The sequence below is a fragment of the Hemibagrus wyckioides genome, linkage group LG22 (genome assembly GCF_019097595.1).
Source record: "Hemibagrus wyckioides isolate EC202008001 linkage group LG22, SWU_Hwy_1.0, whole genome shotgun sequence".
NCBI classification, from domain to species: domain Eukaryota; kingdom Metazoa; phylum Chordata; class Actinopteri; order Siluriformes; family Bagridae; genus Hemibagrus; species Hemibagrus wyckioides.
In genome coordinates this window covers 14,411,803-14,433,232 of record NC_080731.1, presented here as the reverse complement: position 1 = coordinate 14,433,232, position 21,430 = coordinate 14,411,803, and the positions used below count along the sequence as shown (strand labels likewise).

General features: G+C 42.6%; 1 protein-coding gene across 3 annotated transcripts in view; it reads left to right on the top strand.

The window, feature by feature from the left end:
- The window catches only part of kiaa0825 (KIAA0825 ortholog), a 119,266-nt gene that overhangs the window by 48,549 nt on the left and 49,287 nt on the right, over positions 1-21,430 (top strand). For all 3 annotated transcript variants that reach the window (XM_058375578.1, XM_058375579.1, XM_058375580.1), the window contains 5 exons: positions 290-508; positions 1,714-2,122; positions 3,738-3,894; positions 6,341-6,502; positions 7,903-7,994. In XM_058375578.1, coding sequence (XP_058231561.1) covers positions 290-508; positions 1,714-2,122; positions 3,738-3,894; positions 6,341-6,502; positions 7,903-7,994 — 1,039 coding nt within the window. The remainder of the gene's footprint in view (positions 1-289; positions 509-1,713; positions 2,123-3,737; positions 3,895-6,340; positions 6,503-7,902; positions 7,995-21,430) is intronic.

Sequence of the window (21,430 nt, the reverse complement as noted above, 5' to 3'; positions counted from 1 at the left end):
ACAGCAACATCTGATTGTTTTTATCTTACTGCCACACACATATATTCATTATTCGCTTTCACCTGGTTTGTTGAGTTCACTTTAAGGTTTATGGAAAGTTATGTGCTTGACTAATTTGAATCCATCTTGGCCATTGTATTTGTTTACGCTGTAGCAAAATGTACAATTAACCGTGTAATTTAACTAAAGTCAGCTCTAACGAACCGCACAAACGATTTAGTATTACCATAAGTGAACAGATTCAATTTTACACTGTAACTAACTGAACTTGCACATTTTCTTTTGACAGATTCAGCCAACGTAGAGCCTGTGCTGTTTAAGTGTGTCAGAGACGTCTTCTACAAACCCATCAAGAGCCTGTTAGGACACTTAGTGAGCATGATGCAGGCATGTGAAGAACGTCCCAGCCCACTGCTCAGACAAACGCTTCCTGAAAGTGTACAGGCCAAGATTCCTAAAGAGTGGAACTATATTCCCCACGAGGCCACGACGAAAGACAGCAGCAAGAGTGAGTAAAGTCTGAAATCAGCCAGACAGTCACAATCTGATTTAGGAATTAAAGGAGCTTGACTACCATCTACAATAAACATCCTGTTTAAAACATCCTAACAGGTAAACTAGCAGTCATGATCAATTTGTTTATTTCAGTATTTCAGGAACAAAAGAAAAACATTAATAGTCACATATCTCTATCATTTCATGGTTAAATGAATATTGTTTTCTGTGTATATTATAAATCTCATAATCAAATTGGAACTCATTTAATGGTGACGATAACTGAATAAATGTCTAAATATGTTGTTGTCCTTCGCCTGCTCCCTGTTCAGGGTCAACACAATGGATCATCCGATCCACATATTTGATTTTGGCACTGGTTTTACTCCGGATGCCCTTCCTGACACTGCCCTCCCATTTTATCCGGGCTTGGGGCCGATACCGAAAGTTAACCCCTCAGTGGCTAGGTTGGTTCCCTGCCCAGGAATTCGAGGCCAGGCCGTGGTGGTGAGAGCACAGGATCCTGCCGCTGGACCAAATAAATATCTAAATATAAAGCTCAAAATAAACACAGAAAAAATATTGGACCAGACATGAATAAAAGGGAGGCACAGGCAGCATCAGTGCCTCACAGCTCCAGCATTTCCGGTTCAGTCCATAGCTCAGGTTCCCGTCTGTTCCTGTGTACGCTCTCCCTGTGCACATGTGGGTTTCCTCTGAGCTGTCCAGTTTCCTTTCACCTCCCAAAAGCGTGACAATAGGTGGACAGGCTGTGCGTGCATGTGTGTCTGAGAGGTGCTCTGTGACAGACCAGAGCTGTAGTTAGAGTTAAGGTTGAGAGTTAAGGGCTGGTGTTAGCTGAGGGACTTGCTTAAAGGCCTAACAGTGGCAGCTTGGCTATGCTGTGATTTGAGCTGAACCTTCTAATATGAGCTTCCAGTTCCTGCCTTTTCCTGCCTCATGCCTTGTTTCTGGATGCACCACAATCCTGACTCTGAACATGTAAATTAAATAAAGTGATTTAAATTAGGATTAATTAATCCAGGAAGTTCAAATTGTCATCAATTAAATTCCAATTCATTTTGCTGCGCGATACTTCTAAGTTGCAGGTTAGATCTATTCATGATTTTACTTTTGTTTGATTGTTTAACCAAACTGACTCTTTTTACTTTTTATAACCTGTTCATAAATATCCCTTTCTTTTCCCATTAAATACAGTCACCATTAGTCTGACCATCCAGGCTCTTTCCTTCATCTTCACCCACCTCCCATCCTGCGTCTCCTCCATCCCTCTGCCGGTCCGCTTCCTCTTCCACACGGCTGAGAAGCACCAGTGCCAGAGCAGCAGACAGCTGAGGCCCACGGGTCTGCTTATCCGGGCGCTGCTCAGCTTCCTGTGCCAGGGTCTGGAGAATGGTGAGACCCTGGAGCTGGTATCTACTGAGCCCTTGGAGAGAGGGGTCAAAGAGCATCTGGCACAGCTGTCTGAGTGCCTGCAGGTGAGCCTAGGCCTGGAGAAGGGCAAGCCCAAGCCCATCACACACAAGATCCTGCAGGGTCTGGAGGAGAAAAGGCCTAAGTGGAGCTCCATGCAGCTGCAGAAAGCACACAAGCTCTGCAGTGAGAGGTGAGCTCTGAGCGCTAGTCTGAAACACAGCAATTTGTTAATCATTTACAGTAAAAGGTTAATGTTATGCGATTGAAAATGTAGCTCTAGGGATTTCAATTTGTTTGCAGTAAAACAGATTAACTTAATGCAATTGAAAATATACCAGAGGAAAAAAAAAGGCTCTCATGTATGCGCCAATATGTTAATGTATAATTTCAAACCAGACTTATCTTGACTTTTGCTCTGCTGAGTTTTTCAAAGTTCAGTCATTTAATCAATGAGCAGTTTACATTCAGGGAAATTGCATCCTGTTTGATCATGAATTTAATGCCGCATTTAACGTCAACGGCGACCCTGCTCACATCACTTCGGAGAAGAGGGCAGCTTGATGTCTTTGGAGAAATGACATCACTGCTTATATTGTTAGTCTGTTTTTTTTTTAATGCAAAAACTTTTACCACAACTTCTACCACAACAATGCTCCTTAAATAATTCAGTAATTAGCCTTATTTCAAATGATTTAATGTCATATAAGAAATATATAGAGGGAAAAAATACAAGGTACATTACTGCTAGTATTCCTGGAAATGTTTTTCCATAAATGACAGGAAAGAGGGAGGAAAAAAAAGAGAGGGCAGAAAGGGGCAGGATAGAAAAAGCTAGGAAGAGTGATTATGTATCACCTGTCTCAGACAGTCAAGAGATCCATTACTATTCATTAAAATAACCTTCACTTTCCAGCACTGTTTGTGTTGTAAACAATCAGCGTACAGTGCAGCGGCGGAGTGCGCGTTCCCTAAAAAACCTCCCCCCCGTACTTGTCAACACACACTGACATGCACACACCCCTGCGCAGTCTCTTGTCTTTGCAAAGTAATTTGTAGAGGAGAAGATGATTGCTCTCCATCATGGTGACCCTGGCAGCGCTTGACGGCGTGCATACACAGATGAAGATGAATGCAGTGGGTTCGGTCGGCGGCGGGGGTGTCCTGCCTCTTTCAGGGCACATTGGCTCTAATGACGTGATTGATAGCTTGTCCTGGATCCGCCGAGCCTCTCATTAATCAAGCTGCTGACTGGATCCAATCATTTGCTTCACCTGCACACTGATGGACAGGGAAGGATGCGGGCCCAGGTGCTGACACGTGGCCTGCTCAGGGCCTCGGCAGCTTCTCCTCAATGTCAGTGCCACTAACGGCCGCCTGACAGCCAGCACTCACCGTCTCACTGCCTGACTACTTAAAAAAAACGGCGGGGAAGTGAGAGAAAAACAGTGACAGCAGGTGAGGGAGGAAGGTGTTTTTTTTTTGTTTTTTTTTTAAGCTTGATGTGAGGTGAGACATGTCGAGGGGTGGTATGGACCTGGAGGTTTATGGTACAAATAGTGTAGCTTTGAATATTTTTCCATTTTTTTGTGTGTTCCCTGTGTTTTTTTTAGTCAATGATAGAATGAAGAAAAGATGTAAAAAGTGTTATAGGCAGCATGCCAACATTTCAGCGTTGGTTACACTGCTAAATTGTCCTCGCAATGCCCATCTGATAGCTATTTGTCAGCTCATGTTCCTCATGCTATATAAGCAGAGACTGTTTACATGGATACATCTCTCTCTCTCTCTCTCTCTCTCTCTCTCAGCACATTTGAGCGTGTGGAGAGTGGCCTGGTGCAGGATAGAGGTGGACCCAGTGAACCGGCCGAGCAGAAAATGTGTGCTGTGCTGTTGGAGTTGTGCCAGGGAGCAGGTGGTATTCAGAACCTGCGGCAGATCCATCACACCATCCAGCTCAATGAGGTGGGCATGCGCTGGTTTTTACCAAGCAATTAAGCAGCGCTGCATCCACAGGCAAAAAGAGTTTAACACTTAACTCTAGGCACACACACACACAGACACACACACACATACACAGCCTTTGCATTTCGAGGATTGGAGCAACCCCTGACAACTGTGTGAGAAAATATCCTGCGAAAGCATAGCTGTGCTAAAATCTGTTATTGCAGTTATTATAATTATTGAATGCTCGATTCTGATTGGTAGAAGATATTGATTAATGATCTAAACCAGTATTACACCTGGTTTTAGGATGCAGCATAAAGGGAAGGTGACACTATTGGTTAAATCTAGAGCAGATATTTATTAAGAAGAAATAATAGACACCTGAGAGAGCAGAATCATAACTTTTGTGATGGTATACATGTATAATAATAATGTATATACTGGTATAATAATCGGTGATGTCATTCACGAAATCGCAAACATGCTGAAGTCTTGTACTAGCAAGTGTGTGAATGCACAGGGTCAAAATAAACAGTAACTGAAACTAAAATGAGAAGGTGCAAGCTCAAGGAGAACTTCTTATACAGGTTATATCAGCCACCACAACAAGGCTTACCTCAATCACCTCAACATGGAACATGGAACCTGAAAGCGTAAAAGTAAAGAGGAAAAGTACACACAGACACAGCACTAACTGGGTCGACTGCAAGCTTTACATGTGCTGAGCATTATTACTGTAAGGCAGATTCGTCTGTCTTATCGTCATTTCCATCCTTCTATCCTTTCGTCTGTCTGTCTCTCCATCTTTCTGATTTAGAATGAGTGCGTAAATATTTGTAGGATTTAATGGAACCGGCAATTAAACTGAGGAAGAGATTGGAATTTCATTCAATTTTATTTGTATAGCGCTATTAACAATGGACATTGTCTCAAAGCAGCTTTACAGAAATATAAAAATTCAGAATAAAAATGACAAAGTTTAATATTTATTTAGATTTATCTCTAGGTATTGGAATAGATCCAGTCAGGGTTAAAGTCACAGCAAGATTTTCTTCAGTAGCTTCCTTCCTGTTGAAATCTGAGGCATAAGATTTGTACTAACTGAGTTTTTTGGGGGCAGAGGAATCAGAGTCAAAGCCACTGGCTTCGAGTTTTACTTGAACTAAAGTGAGGGTGGTTAGAGATTATAGCTTCTATAACATGGGTGCTAATAGGAAATAACAGTCCTGATGATATTAAATGTAATTATAAGTAGATAATTGGATGGTAATATTGGTTTATTTCTGTGAGGTAAGAAGAATCAAACACTTGGACGTGCTGATTTCAGACTATTTCTATTTTCCATTTGTGTTTTAAAGCTTGAAATCCTCCTGTAAACATCACTTTTAACGATTAATGATAAATCTGTGTGTGTGTGTGTTACATTCTAACAAAGGTATAATGATGTTATTTCATCAGTGAAACGAGTATTGCTCCTTTGTTAGTTTCTTATTTTATTTTACTCCACAATCTAAGAGAATCTTCACTCTCCTAAAAACCTGTTGCTCCACCACTTGAGTTGACTTGAGTGGAGTTTAGCGGTAAGCAGTAAGATCATTTCAGAGTCTTGCCCAGCCTGTCTTCTGCTCCTGCTCAACAGAAGAGTCAGTCATTGTGACCGCTGCACTATTTCTGTTAGTCTTAAGTGACAGGCTTCATCGTGTCACATCTATACATATCTCTGTCCTCAAAGCCTATTCTGGATTAAGACTGATTAATTTCTACCATTGTCGGGCCAATTACTGAGGGAATAGAGAGGAAAAGAAATGTCCATTACTTCCAAAATTGGATATGAAATAATTGTAGAGATGTACTCATTTGTCCATTGGTGTGTTCAGTAGGCCTGTGGAGATTCCTGCTTAATTTTACCATTTTAATGGGTGCTTGTGAAATGTAGTCTAATAATAATAATGTACGTCTAGACTCATCCTGGTTCGCATGAGCGTTACTATCTTTGTCCTTTCAATCATTTAGACCTCACGTGCTGTCTTTTTTTAGAGGGTTTTATTTAACTTATGCCACAGTATTCTCTCTCTCTCTCTGTCTCTTTCTCTCTCTCTCTCTCTCTCTCTCTCTCTCTCTCTCCATTCTGGGCCAAGCACATCAGCAGGAAAAATAAGGTTGATCAAAAAGGAAGCCATAAACGTTAATGGTAACCACAGCTCTGATAAAGAGCGATCTATCTATCTATCTATCTATCTATCTATCTATCTATCTATCTATCTATCTATCTATCTATCTATCTATCTATCTATCTATCTATCTATCTATCTATCTATCTATCTAATTAAATTGTCATTTATTTATCTGATTATTGTGGAACGCTTTAACAACTATAATAAATGTCCTTTAAAACATCAATTCTCTCTCTCTCTCTCTCTTTTTCTCTCTCTCTGACATTCTCCTGCTTATTTTATTTTTTCAGGCCTTGTTAAGGTCCAAGCTAGCTCCTGCTGCAGACAGTACATCTTCTCCCGAGGGACAACCGTCTGTCCTCTTCTCCTCAGCAGCGAATGCACTAAACAGTCCGCCCCACTTCAACCCGCTCTTTTGCTTTGACCATGTCGGCCACGCTAAATTTGATCAGGTTGGTCTTTTTTTTTTTTTTATTTCGGCGTCTTCCCAAAGTTCACTTCCATGCAAATACAATACAAGTGATGCAAGTGGAGCCTTTTTTTGTCCTCTCTAGATACATGTCATGTGGCGTGTCGGTCCCTTCTCGTTTTTTTTTTTTTAAAGCAGTTCATTTATGCTGTGAACTATTTTTCGCTTTATTTCTCTCCCTCCTGCCTTCGTGCTTAAGCGAGAGCTTTTTCCTCAAGGCCACAGGAGCCGAGCTGGCAAGGTGAACACCAGAGAGGAACTTTAAAGTGCTTTTCTGGGATGAACTCCTGATTCTCTGTAGGTCGCACGGTCCCACTGCAATATTTTATCATGAAGGGGGGAGACAAAGAATAAACGCTGAAAAAAGGTTCTCAAAAAAAAAAAAAAGGTGAAAGTTTGAAAACACTTGAGAGGTGAACTCATGAAGTATGAGGTGGTTCTGAATTGAAAGAATGAAATAACAAAACCTTGTCTCTTGTGGGTGGACGATGTCATATATGTTGGGTTTAATTCTGAGATATTTCAGTCTCATTGAACTTCTTTAGGCTTCGGGTTGAAGACGGGGAAAGTTCTGCACTCGTGAGATTTGAAGGTCAATCAGTGAAAGAAATCTTCAGGAGAACTTTGTACTTTTGTTCCACTTTTGTTGCGGTAGAAGTGTTTTTGTGTGTGTGTGTTACCTAAGCTCAAAGGCTAATACTTCACCCATTGTTGTGTGCTAGCTGGAGCACTCGTAATCCTTTTCTGCTTATCACAAGCGTTTGCATTGCTTTGCATAAAGCACCCTATTAAGAGGATGATTAAAAAGCTTCCTCAGCTTCAGGTGGCTGTGCGGTTTATCAAATCAAATGGAGGGGAGGGAAAGGGGGAAAAAAACAGTGACGAGCCATCAGTCAGCCGGCTGGGGAGAAGAGGAGGAGGAGGAGGAGGAGGGGCTGCCGTGTTCTTCTCTTTTTGTCAATAAAAACTCTGCCTGAAGTTAAGAGTGACATTTAGGCAATCAAAGCAATCAGGTTTTTATTTGCCTTGCTAACAAAGGGCCAGTCTGCACATACTCACTCGCTCAGAAACAGGGGAAAAAAACAAAAAACGCTGGGCAACTTGCCACACTGAACAGCTAGAAGAATAACGGCTCCTCTACCAAAATTGATTTATCTTTTTATAAATGATGGCTACATCCTTCACCAAATGGATTTATAAATTAATTGCTGTCTTATTGGAATAAAAACCTTCTTGTGCAGACATGATAGATAGATTCTGTCGGAGAGACCTCGTCCAGGACCCCCTCCTCTTTAGTTAGTCCAGCCCAGCTGGAGCAGTAATTTTGTGATCGTATTAACGCTGATTAATAACTAACAATACTCCCTGCACATTTGTCAACAGTCAGCTATGAGCACGAGAGAGTGGGACTGGGCCCAACTGCTGCCGGCCTTCAGAGTGAGTCAGGTGACCTTCACAGATCTGCTGGCTAACAGGTAATAGTGCTTGATCTCTCTCTCTCTCTCTCTCTCTCTCTCTCTCCTGCTTCCCATTTCACAGAAATCTATACATGGCATGGACATGGAGGAATCCCTCTTGTCAGTGTAAACGTGTGTGTTTTCATTAGTGCAGATGCAATTTGGTAGGAAGTCTCTGATTGCTTGCTTCTGTGTGTATAGCGTCGGGGAGCACTGAGATGAGTTAAAACATAAACTCTCTGAGAAGATGCTCGGAGAAGAAATTACAGCGCTCATTATTGATGGACCCGTGTAGCAAATGGCTACACAATCTAACACAATTTTATCAACTTTTTAAGCGGAGAACATATTGTGCAAAACTAGAATGAGAACATATGTGACGCATATGTTAAGTCTGTTTCATCTGATTTCCTTTTGTAAATGCAGTAACAAGCTTAAGCAGGCAGCTGATTAGGTACACACTTTCAGACTTTAACACTGGCTTGAAGAGTTTCCTGGCATTATATCATATTTTTTACTCATATGTTAGTCATGAGGTGGGCAGTATGGCTTCAGTGGTTAGCATGTTTGCCTCCAGGGTTGGGGGTTTGATTCCTGTCTCCACCTTGTGTACATGGAGTTTGCATGTTTTCCTCTGGGTACTCTAGTTTCCTCCGTGGTCCAAAAATGTGCATTTTTAGGCTAATTGGCAGCTCAGAATTGTCTGTAGTGTGTGAATATGAGTGTATGTTCAATGGGTTGGCATCCGTCCAGTTTGTCCCCTGCCTTGTGCCCTAAGTCCCCTGGGATAGACTCCAGGTTCCTTGTGACCCTCTTTAGAATAAACAGAAATTCAGAAAATCAGTGAGTAAATGTGCTTCACTGTTTGCAATGTCAATCAAAGTAGGCCAGGTTTAGTTAAGATAGAAGTCTGACTCATGAGACAAAGGAAAATGTAAGCAGAATGTAATGTAACAGGCATGGACAAATTATAAATCCATTAGCTAGCCCAGCGGGTACGTGAAAGCTCCAGTGTGCTGCCCAGTCCCAGGATTTAGTTGCCTGGAAACATGACTGATTATGCTAAAAAGTGGTAGCTAATGTCATGTAAGAATGTACAGCTAGTTAAATGCATTAATACAATATATATCCAGTATAGGGGGTGACTGTGTAGCAATATTCCATATTCTCTCCTATAAATTTTTGATGTAGCTGAAGGCAAAATTTATCAGCTATGTGATTGGGCTTTATTGTCTCTCGCTGTGTATAACAGAAGACATACTATATACAGACTTTGTGCTGCAGCGTTTTAGCATCAGTGTTTCCACAAATCTGGGTTTGTGTTGCTCATGCGTCTGTTGTTCACACACATTAATGAATCTGTCTCTAAAAATGCACTGGGATGAGCTGTGATGTTGATGAGGAGCAGGCAGTGAGATTCGAGAACATGCTCTATAGTTGTTGCATTGAAGGACGTCACTCAATCGGGATGTGCATTACATTTAAACATAAAAATTAAACATGATTGGTTTACAAATCTCAGTAGAAATTTATTTTCTAATTCCAAGCAGCTACTAATGAAAAACATATATCCGGGACATGATCTCTGACCCGATTACTGATTAGGACCTTCTAACAGTCCAAAAAGTTGTGACATGAGTCAGTGGGGCTCGGCATGTGTTGTTCTGGGCCACTTTAGATCAGTGAACTCCAAAAAAAGGCAAAAGTTTGTATAACCTTTGAAAAACCCACTGTTGCAAAAAAATCTGTGATTGATAGTGAACTGATTGTGGATCATCTGCCCACTGCTCATGCTCAGTAACTGCCCTGTGGCAGTGGTGCAGTGGCCAGCTTGCCTTGTAACCCCCCAACAGCTTGGAGATCCTCCAGAAATCCGTGTATCTTCCACAGTAGGTGGCATCCTTCTCTATACACATTCTCTCAGTGATGGAGTGCCTCTTCCCCCTAAATGGAGTCGGAGGTTGCCGGAGAGGAGAACGAGGGGAAAGAGGCAGTAAAGGTGAATGAGACAAGGTTAGACCGTCATTACTTATAAGTGCTGTATTTGATGAGACGTGTACATTACCCAGCCGTGCTTTCCCATGGGTTTTTAAGTTATACACCCCGATAGTCAAGTCATTTACTGTCGCCGGTGTACGTTCACGTGGCCCGACTTCAGGTGGAACCTGATTGAGGTTGTGCTCTCTTCCTCCTCGCTCCTCCTCATCCTCGGCTTGTTCGGAGTATAAATATTTATGGGACGGGGTGACTCTCCAGGCAGCAGAGACTCATCCGTCTCTCCAGACCTCTATTCTGAGCTGTCACGCTGAAGCCTATCAGGCTGCCATAAGGGCCCCTCACACCTTGTCTAGCAGCTACACAGGCTCCATTTCAAACCGCCCTCATTTTTACATGTGCCTTCGAACAAAGGGCAAGCAGCTTGTCTTGCCAAGGACGGTGTTCCTAATAAGGGTGGTGTGTGCCTGTGTGTGTGTCTGTGTGTGTGTGTATGTGTGTGTGTGTGTGCACAAGAGTTCTCCACCCTGCTCGCCCTTGTGCCACTTTGTTGCACATGTGTTTAAAACAGATACTGTCATTCGACTCTGTCTCCCAGGCATTACTGCAGGATTATTCATGAATGGTGCTGAATAGGTAATACTGAACTTTGAGTGCAGACTGGCATGGCCTCCCAAGAGAGAGAGAGAGAGAGAGAGAGAGAGAGGCAGAGAGAGAGATAGGGGTTGGTAGAAAAGGGAATGTAAGAAGGAGGAATGATAGAGGAGGAGAGACGAGAGAGAGAGTAAATATTATATAATATGGTGTAATCCTGTGAAGAAAGAGGAGTCCAAATCTTTGTGGCTTGCCTCATTAGAGCTCTCTTTATTCACAGCAAGCAGGTTTACAGCATGTAATGAACGACTGGGATTATAGGAGGCTAAATTTTTGCAGATCTCTCGGAGCTGAGAAGTGTTTCCTGTTTTTCTCTGCCGCTTGCTTATGTGCCTGCGTTTTTTGAAGGACGTTAGAAGTCTGTGTTGGCGCAGAACTGTGCAGGTTCTCTCGTCTGTGAAGCTCTCTCGCGGGACTGTGGGTGTATTATGCATGTGATGAAAACTATATGACTGGAGTGAGTGATAACAGGGACAGGTCTGCAGACCGATGTCCCAGTCTATGTCTATTTCTGTCACTTTCATTTGAGTCTCGAGCGTAATAGGCCGAGTTTATGAAACATTGCTTTCACGTATCCCGGTACTGCCTCGAGAGACTATCAACTATCAGCATTAGCTTTGTGCTTTGCGCTTGCTCGTTCAATTATCTCTCCAGCTCTCCCTTCCATGCTATCTCGCTGTCCCTTTCCTTACATATTTACTATACCTGCCAGTCCAGTCTAGCTCTCTCGATAATTTCTAAGCGCTGACCTTATATTCGGCTATATAAAACGTAAGAGTCCGGGGAGTGGGCAGTGGTGGACTTTTACACTCTAAGTTGTTAAGTCTTGCTTGATATGACTTCATTAATTCTGAGAAACTTTCAGCGCCAACTCGACTGCAACACCTAACCAGATGGGAGATTAGGGAGAGAGAAAGAGAGAGAGAGAGAGAGAGAGAGACAGCAGATTTACACAGGTGTGGGTGTCCTTCTTTGTCACCTGTCATTTGGCCGTCTCTGCTGGCGGTGTCATAAATCATTCTCAAATGGAACTTTGCAGCAGAGCCGAGCTGATTAATGGAGTCTCTGATTCCCCAGACTCACAACTGACACCGAGAATAAGAGATTGAGAGAGAAAAAGCATATTCTTACACTCTGACATGACCCAATCAGACTGTAGCCAGAGTTAAGGGGATCAGTGGCACAATGACTTTAACCTGATAGACAGCTTATAGCTGAGACACTATTCCATTTACATGGAAGGATGCACTTCGCCTTCATTCTCAGGTGGGAGTACCTAAACCTTTTTTTTTTAACCTCCAAAGTAATTGTTGCCAGTTCCCACACACTGGCTGCTTCACCCATGTCGTAGCATGGACACCGATGGGGGAGTGAAGTCAAACACATTTTTAGTCCAAGACAGATAAAAGACACTACATTGTTTTGGACTGTTGCTCATACAAGCAGCTGAACATAAGATAAGAGGCAGAGGCATGTGATTGGTTGTGAGACAGGAAGTCCATTCTTTACACCCGTACAGTAGAGTTAGTTATGCTCACTTGGCCATGGATAATACAGACTGTGTGATTTGAGCTGGTGAGTTTCCAGTGATGGGATAAAATCATTAACCATTATCATCATCAACCATTATTATCAAATCATTATCACCGCTTCTTCTACATAGAAGCACTTCAATTCTTGGTCTCAATCTTTTTTTGATGTATTACAGGTGATGGAATATTCTAGTGCTCTCTTTGAGTCGAATGTAATGTAAAAACAAATCAAAAAGAGTTCAGGATCTTTCATTTGAGCTTCCTGAGCTTGTGTTACTAACTTTGTAGAGTTTCACAGTTCTCCCAGTGTCTGTGTGTATCTCCCACCACCACAAAAACATGCTAGTAGATGGACCGATACTCGAAATTTGGCCTTAGATAATGAACGAGTATACGTCTTCTACTTTTCTGTATTGAACCTGACCATAAAATGAATGAATGAATATTCTGTACATTATCAACTTGAGTGTATTTCACTGTTATATGATTACGTATCTTAATACATAAGATAGATATTTTGCTATCACGTTCTTCAGGATTTTACCTACATTCTGTCATGTTTTTTTTTCATATGAGGCAGTATTTTGTTGCAGCCTGCTTTAATTTGACATTTCCCTGTCTTGGCTTAGGAATGTGTTTCATTGTAGATGCATTAATTAATTTTGATACACACTTTTCCCCCCTCCATTTGCTGTAACTGCTAAAAAACACCCTCAGTTGTATTCTGTGTCAGTCCAGCAATTTGCTGCCTTTGTTTCTCAATGTTTCATAAAGAGAGAGCACTTTCTTTAACACTAGACTGCTACATGAACTGTCCTTTCAGTGATTTTGTTGTGCTCTTATTCTCGCTGAAATAATACATTGCATCAAACAGCCTTGAGTTTGCACCTCTCAGGTCAACAACCTGGGTCGATCTTTACCACTCGCACTGCTGTGACTCTACAAGCTGTAGTTGCTGCCCAGGCAAATAATTGTTGAGCAAAATGGCAGTTTCAGATCTGAAATGGAGTGCTCTAAATTGCAGTGATGGGCAGTGTGCTTCACCATTGGGCAACTGCCATCTGTTCCAAATGATGGCCATATGGTAAGCTTTCTTTCCCAGGGAATGAAATAAAAACAAATGTGTCAAAATGCTGGGGCTTTGTCCACAGACACTGATCAGCTCATTTAGGGGTGGTGTCCTGGTGGGTATATAGAGGATAATTGTTATTGCTGCACCTTTTCACTTTTTAAGAGATTGCAGCGTGTTTGTGTTGTTATGGATTTGAAGCGTTTTGTGGCAGAGGGGTGAGCAGAGCTGTCAGAGTTGAAGAGGATTGCAAATCCTATGTGTTATGGGAAAAGCAAATGCTTCACTTGTCAAAGCATCACCTTGGCCTTTCTCTGCAGCTGAGAGGTTCTAAGGTTGTCATATTGAAAACACTTCGTGAAAAGACACGTCTTTTCTCCCTTCCTAGCTTCCTTTATGTTTTGTGCTCGTCGGTTTACTTGTAGCAAAGTTTTTTGTATTTCTCAGTCACTTTTCTAATCCTGAATTTGTTAGGACTGTGTATTAGAGGGTGCTTTCTGAGTGTGTGTGTGTGTGTGTATGTGTGTCTCTCTGTGTGTATATGAGGCTGGTGAATCAGTGAAGCCTAGGAGAAGGCCGCGGCCCCACCTCACACAGCGGAGGCTGGCTGAAAGGCTCATTAATCAAACTCTGAGTCACAGATGTGATGGCTTCCACACAAACTGCCAGCAGACTGTGAAAGTCACATCGAACAGAGTCAACTGTCAAGCAGCATGGCCGCCATCTTCCTGTCTGCTCTGCTTTTTGCCTGATACGCCAAAAAATCTCCGGAATTTCATACATTAGCAGCTTCTGTTCTTCCAGGGCTTTTTTTTTCCCCCTCTCTCTGTCTGTGAACTATTAAGAGCTTTTTGCAGTCCCAGAGTCATACTTCAATGCAGTCAACAATTTACTTTCTGCAGTGTGGTTAACTCATTTAGTGACACTTCTATTAGTGTTAATAAAATGACTTCCTAACAGAAGAGTCCTTCTCTGCAGTCTAAAACCGGATCCGTTGAGATCCATCGGCTTTTTAAAATCCAGATCACTCTCAATCTTTTTTTTAATGCGCTATTATCTGCAATAATCTACCATCCTAATTTACAGCTGTCTAAATGAGCTCCATCAGTGCCATAATCTGTCTGGCCAGTGATTGACAAAGCCACCCTGGTGTCCCTGGATAGAGTGAGGCCACTGACAGGCAGTGGGTCCCCCAGTGTCACTGCGCTGCCAGTCACCGAGCAGCGCCGTCAGCACCCAGCCATTTGCATCCGGGGCCAGAAGCAGATAATTAGAAGGATTTCTGCCTGTCAGTGTTCATCTGGGCTTCGGTGAACATGCCTTGACAAGACGACAGAGATCTACTGTGCACTAGCATTAGACTGTAGCAAAAAGGATCTGGTTCTGAAGATGCAGGCAGAGTGTTTGGAGCTTTGGGTGATTGATATTGTAATTAATTTGAGGTGGGTCAAGGTTGACATTGAATTCATCCTGTAGAAATAACAGTCTCTAGTCACTACGTCCTTGCATTCTTTCATTGGTATGTAGTATTTCCCAGTAGGCACTGTCTAGACATTGTGGTAAATACTTGTAGTGTGGCGAGAATGGTGGCTTGGTGATTAGCACTCTAGTCTCACACCTCCAGGGTTGAGGGTTTGATTCCTGCGTGCAAATGTTTACATGTTCTCCCTGTGCTTCAGGGGTTTCCTTTAGGTACTCCAGTTTCCTTAACCAGTCCAAAGATTTGTGTTGTAGGCTGAGTGGCATCCCTAATTTATCTGTAGTGTGTGAATGGTTGTGTGAATGTGTGTATTTGTACGATTGCCCCCAGTGATGGGTTGGCACCCTTTCTAGGTTGTCCCCCACCTTGTGCCCTGAATCCCGAATTGGATAGACTCCAGGCTCCCTGTGACTCTATGTAGAATAAGCGGTATAGAAAAAGGCTGGATTTGTAGCATGCAAAGGAAGCAGAGATGGCCTTGTTTGTATGACTACACATTCTCTCACTTTCTGTATGAGACATTCATGATGCATGATATATTCACATCTACAGTCATTGGCTTTACTAAGAAATCTGTCTTCTATTCTGAGCAGTGCCTGAATATTAAGTGCAGAAGACAGCAGCGACACACATAGTGCTAATTTGCTCACCTAAAGAAGAGTAAAGAACATTCTCTTTCTTCATGTCATTGTGTGGAGTAATGAATGTAGCAGCAGCATGTTTCATGACATGTAATTCTGTTGATCAGATCATTCAAATAATGTATCAGTAATCCCTTTCTCCAGAAAGCAGGACTCTGCTGCCTTGCGTCAGCCTCACTGACATATTCCCCGAAACAGTGGATGAGAAGGTGAGCTGTCCTCCTAAGCAAATTGAGCAGATCCCCCAGGGCATTTGGAGTCTGGAGCAGTGTAACACTCTGGCCCATGGGCAGATGGTCATCTAGCCTCTTGAAACCTGGGCTTCTTGGGCCTTCATTGGCATGCAGGTGCTGTGAGCATATCGGGCCAGGCCTGGAAGGACAGGGAAAGATGATGAAGGTTGCTCACTCATGGCTGATGAAGAGAAGGTCTGATGCCACATATGCTCATTACCTGCTTTGCTTTGTGTTTTATCACACAGTTGTGTGTGAGACAATAAAATAGATCTGTTTATACCTGAGCACATTTGTGGAGGCTTATAGCAGCAGCAGCATCTCATACATGACAAAGTAGCATTGCTCCTAAATTATTACATAAAATGAATAAATTAATGGCATTTGTCCCTTTTTTTTCTTTACAAATGCACAAATGGGACAATAGACCTCTCTCACTGCCTTCCAAAATTATTTTCCCTAACAAACTACAATGTTAACATGAGCACATTGTTAACATGAAGCTACATGGTAGTTTATATGATGGTTTAAAGATTGCCTTCATGTGACAGGTTTGCTATGTTAGGCCAAGTTGTTTTTGACGCAACACAAAGAAAAGACGAGGACTAAAAGCACTAAAGCTGCGTATTGAATTCCTCTTCAGCGGTGGATTGAAGTCTCTGGAATCGATTCTTTCTCTTTCCTTTTTTTTCCTTCTCTTTTTTCCCTCCAAACATCTTTATTTTCTCTATATCTCTGCTTTGTCATGACTGTTAAGCACAGGCTGCTGGATTGAATTTGCCCTGCTAAGACATTTAGTGATCCTGATCGTGCCTTTGAATCCATGACCAGCTTAGCTGGGAACGAATCTCTCAGATGTACTTATTCTATTACGAGAAGTCATTTCCTTTTTCTGCTATAGATGGTGTGCGTCGGCGTCGGATGGTAGCCTGCATTGTGGCTGTCTGCCTGCACAATTTGTGCGATACACTGTGGCAATGTTATGAAACGCCATTCGGGATGAAAGATGTTCCTTGTCAGGCTTTCTATCTCTCCTTCTTTATCTCCCTCTCCAATCATCTCATCCGTCTCTTGCTCCTCTTGAACTTGGGTGCTCTTGCCAGAGGGAGCAGATCTAATCAGATAGTGGGGCCATGGAGCACTGGGCCAGGGGGCATTGCTGCCTCCCCGTCGCGGGCACAGCGCTGACCTCGAGCCATTCCAGGCAATCAGTCACTCAGCACAACCTGTCCATTTCAGTCTTGACCAATCCAGTGTGTTCTGTCTTCTCCAGACCAGCATTCAATTTCAGCCAGTATGCTTGTATAGCTTGTTTCAAGACTCTTCATCCTTCATCTGCTTTTTTTTTTCGTTTTGCTCTGTTTTCTTGGAAGACCTACCACCTGCTGGCTCAAGGCCAGCCGATTGTCCCTTCCTGGTCTGAGAGAGGTCAGAGCGCCTGCTGTTTTCCTTCCTGCTTATCCAGAAAGCGCTGCTCTCCTCAGATAACCAAACCCAGCAGTGGGCATCGACCTCCACACCACACACCACGGGAACCAGGAGAGGGCATGGCCAATAACCGAGACCTCCTTCAGCTTTACTTTATTACAGCTGTACCTGACTAAGATAGATGTGTTATTTTTACACTAAGCTTTTTATGATTAAATATCATGTTTGCTTACTCATTTTTGACCCTGACAGACAAAAGTCAAGGTCTGCTCAAAGCACAGCGCACTTAATCTCAGATCATTTGGTAGACAGAAACTGAAGGAAGGGTTATGCGGTATGAAGAATGCGTGTGGTTTAATAAGCCAAATGAGGAGTGTAAAGTATGTGGTTCTGTACTGATATTTGACTTTGATAAGTCAGCATAATTAGTGATGGGATACTAAGGGATTTTGCCATCTGTGATACTGTCCTTAAATATTGTTCTACACACACACACACACACACACACACACACACAAACCCCGCCAGGTTTTAAAAGGCATCCAGCCTCAGGGGATAGTCATGTGACATGCTTGTTTAAAACAGATCAGCTTAGTTGTGAGTGTTTTCAGTAGCATCAGATATTAGTGATAGCAGCGATCAAATAGACGAAGCTGTTCAAATGGCTGGCAACCAAAAGGACTTTGGAAAATTGAATGCAAGGGCAAGATTAGAAAAGCACAGTGATTGAAGGCTGAGGAATCCCTGGCCTGGCCAGACTAATTAACACTTCCAGTATGAACATTCTGTCTCATTACAGCTCTAGTGCTTATGTAATGTACTTGCATAGTGCACCAGCACTCTGAGTTTAGGTGTTATTTAGATCGTTAAGATGCTAAGGCTGTGGCTGTATTTGGATATGGATACGGATAGGGATTTGTTAGGGATTTTAATATAGTGCTAATTTTTTTCCCATTTCAGTAATGATGTGCTAAATATTCTCCCTGACACTGTAGACGAAAAGTGAGCTTTTCTTTATGTAGCAATGTTATTGTCTTTGGTGATTCATCCAAAATAAACCAGCAGTTCAATTATACTGTGTCTCTATCTCCCATATGATGTGCAGGGAGACAGAGAGAGAGAGGGAGAGAGAGAGAAGCTCTCAGGCTAGATAATGAGGGTGAATTAAGCCATCTCCTTCTATAGATGCCGTGAAAAAAAGGTGAATAAGGCTGAAGTGAGGCCTCTACATTTACTTACTACTGTCCTTCTCTTAGCCATCTATCCACCCTCCCTCTCTTCTCTCTCTTGCTTTATCTCACACTCTCTGAGTGTGTCTCTGCTCCCCTCACAGTCCTGCTCTCTCTCTCTCTCCCTCTCTCTCTCTCCCTCTCTCTCTTTCTCTCTCTCTCTCTCTCTCTCTCTCTCTCTTTCTTGATTTCATAGCTCTGTCTCTCGGTTTTCCCTGCTGAATGTGTGGGAACTGGAAGGCATGCTTCTCTTTACCCCCCACGCAGAATGGATTGCCTTGAATTTCTAAGGCTGTAGAAGTGTCCCATTGTTATGATGTCACCACATCTCAAGAAGGATGACCTCCAGACCCTATGGATTCATGGCTGTTTCGTCGCCCCCCTCTTCCATTTTCGACAAGTGCGGTTGCTTTTGTCCACCCACTAGGGGGTACGCAGGCTTTTCGGGGGAGAATCTGGAGCACTTGCGGCTTAAGGCGCGCAACTTTAGTTGACAGCGGCTGCCGCTTCGTTGCGGTGTCCATCGACTCGACCGGGCTCTCTTTCACTCTGCAGCATGTCTTCCTTTCACTTTTCTATAGCTAAGAATATAGCGAGCGCCGCCAGATGTCGCAAATACATCACCGTACGGTGAAAGGCTGGCTGAAATAAATCAAGGCACGTATGCAGTGGGGGGATGTGAACTGAGGCTGAGGCTCTCTGAGAGTATGCGTGTGTGTGTGTGTGTGTGTTTGCATTTGTGTCTGCGAGGAGTAAAGGGCAGCAAAGGTCGTAGGATAGTCCCTCTGTTGTTTTATATTTTATGTATAAGATGAGGCGAGAGGATATGACAGAGGGAGGTCTCCCATATGATCCCATACCTCAAAAAAAACAACAAAAAAAACGCCTTTAGCTAGAGGTCCAGCCAAAGGGACAAGGCCCCCAAAGGGACACAGAGGGCGCTTGAGGTGTCTTAGGACTTGCCTGACCAAAAATAATGCTAATTGCGGCTTGAGAATAGACATCGTCTCATCCTGGCACAGCCTGCATACATCACGCATCACACACACACACATACACACACACACACTCCTGCGAAAAGGACTAAGTGAAATGGGCTGCGAGAGGGCTTTGTTTGCAGTTGAAGGAGAGCGAGGCAGACATGTCCTCAGATCTTTGCCGAGTCGGGGATTCCCTAGAGTGGTGCTATCCCAACAACGCTTGCTCCTGTGGGGGGAAAAGTTTACAGCCATCGACGCATTTGTAGCGCCACTACACAGAGCACGGCATTAAAAAATCCTAGATCTAAGCAGACATGTCCAAGCAAAGCGAGGGAAAAGGCAACAGCTACAGATGGGGATAGAAAAGAGATGCTACAAAGACTTTAGAGCAAAGCCCTCCAAAATACCGTATTTATCCGGCTTATTTGTAGAGATGACAAGAAAACAAAGCGAAACACACCAGCGTAATGCCTCTTACAACACTGCCTCTTTGTAAGACTCGCCTCACCTCTTTAGCACACCTCTATAGGCATAAAAAGCAGCTACATTACACTAGATGGATGGCTGTAGTCAAGCTTTGATATGCTGATGTGATGTTTTTTTATTCCATCAGACGAACAAGCCAAGATGGCTGATCACCCGGCTGAGAGCACAAGACGTCCTGGCCGTTTCTCGACAAAAACAATCTTTCAGGATGGTTCAGTTTATAATGTCGTTTGATAATCGTTACGAACACTGTGGGAAATGATGAAGCCTCACCGCTTGGTGTCAGTGTGCGGTTTTAACCCCACAAAAGAATCCACTGTCCGTAGTCGTATTGAGAATAGAGGGCATGGCAGGAGGCATGAGTTCAGCTGACCTTGCTTTTGCCCTGATCGTATGCACAGATACTATCTGCTCTTGAATGAAGGCACAGAGCAGGCAGATGTTAACAAGTCAGGAATGAGAAAATGCTTATACAGCTGGATTACCTGGAACAATGGCACTAAACACATTTTAAATGCCACGTGTAGCTTATATGCCTTCTCATGCTTTATTATATGGGTAAGATGGGGAATACTGTGTACAGGGCGTGTTAGTTGGGAAAATAAACCTTGGAATCACATCAAATCCAAAAACATGTCTAAACATGCAGTATGAATTGGAGCCTGTTATGAGCAAGCTTTCTTTTGCAAACAGTCTTTACCGTCTATTTGTTTTTACTCTCCGTTCCTTGTAGTGTGTTTACATACACATTAATAATTCAACCTTTATCTGATCTTGGAGTGTTTTAAGAAATCTGATGGTTCTCACTGTTGTAGAAATCCTTGAATAAGTCATGGAAAAGGAAATGGTCTTTTTCCCCTGATAAAAGGGAGAGATTATGGAAAAGGTATTTTTATTAGCCCCAATTTTATCATCACATTTTAAAGAATGGGTTTGTAGGGGGGCCTTTCATCAGATCATCTCGTCTTTATTCTTTGTAGGATCTTTATCGGATAAGCAGCTGGAGAAAGAGATATACATCATGTATTTAAGAAAATCCTAGCAAGACTTTTCCCTTTCTCTTATTTCCTAAGTGCGTATAAATGTATGGGAGTCATACTGACACCTCTTTTTGTTGCCTTTATTTCATTTTTGTACAAGTAGACTATTTTTTTTCTACACAATAGGAGCAGAAGAACAATAACAAAGTACCCATTAAAGGGGTCACAATGTACAAGAACTCCATAATGGATCATTTTATGTTTGTTGAGACTTTTTTCTGAAAGCTGTAGCCCCTTCACTGCTCTTTTTCCTTGCTCAAGAGGCATTACACCTCGGATATGCAATACCATCCTTAATGTAGTCCAGTCTGTTTACTTGTGCTTATTCATACTGTTTTTTTTTTTTTGTTTTGTTCCTTGAGGATTTGTGGTATATGCTGCTTCCAGGATGAAAACACCTTAACAAAAGGTTTCCCTGCAAGTCAAGGTAATTAAGTGTTGGATTAACCTCCGTGGCTGCATCTGTAGATTTAAACCAGGGAAAAGGTTATTTTTCAGACTCTCTTTAATAGGGCCTTGTAAAAATACTCCACACTGGTCCAGTGTAAATGATGTTCCTGTGCATTATTGAATGCGTATGATTTTTGTATTTAGAAAAAAAAATCCCATTACAGATGTAACCGTATTACTTCCTGTGGGAATATGTGACATTTGATATGAAATTATGAAATCTATAATATGTAGTCC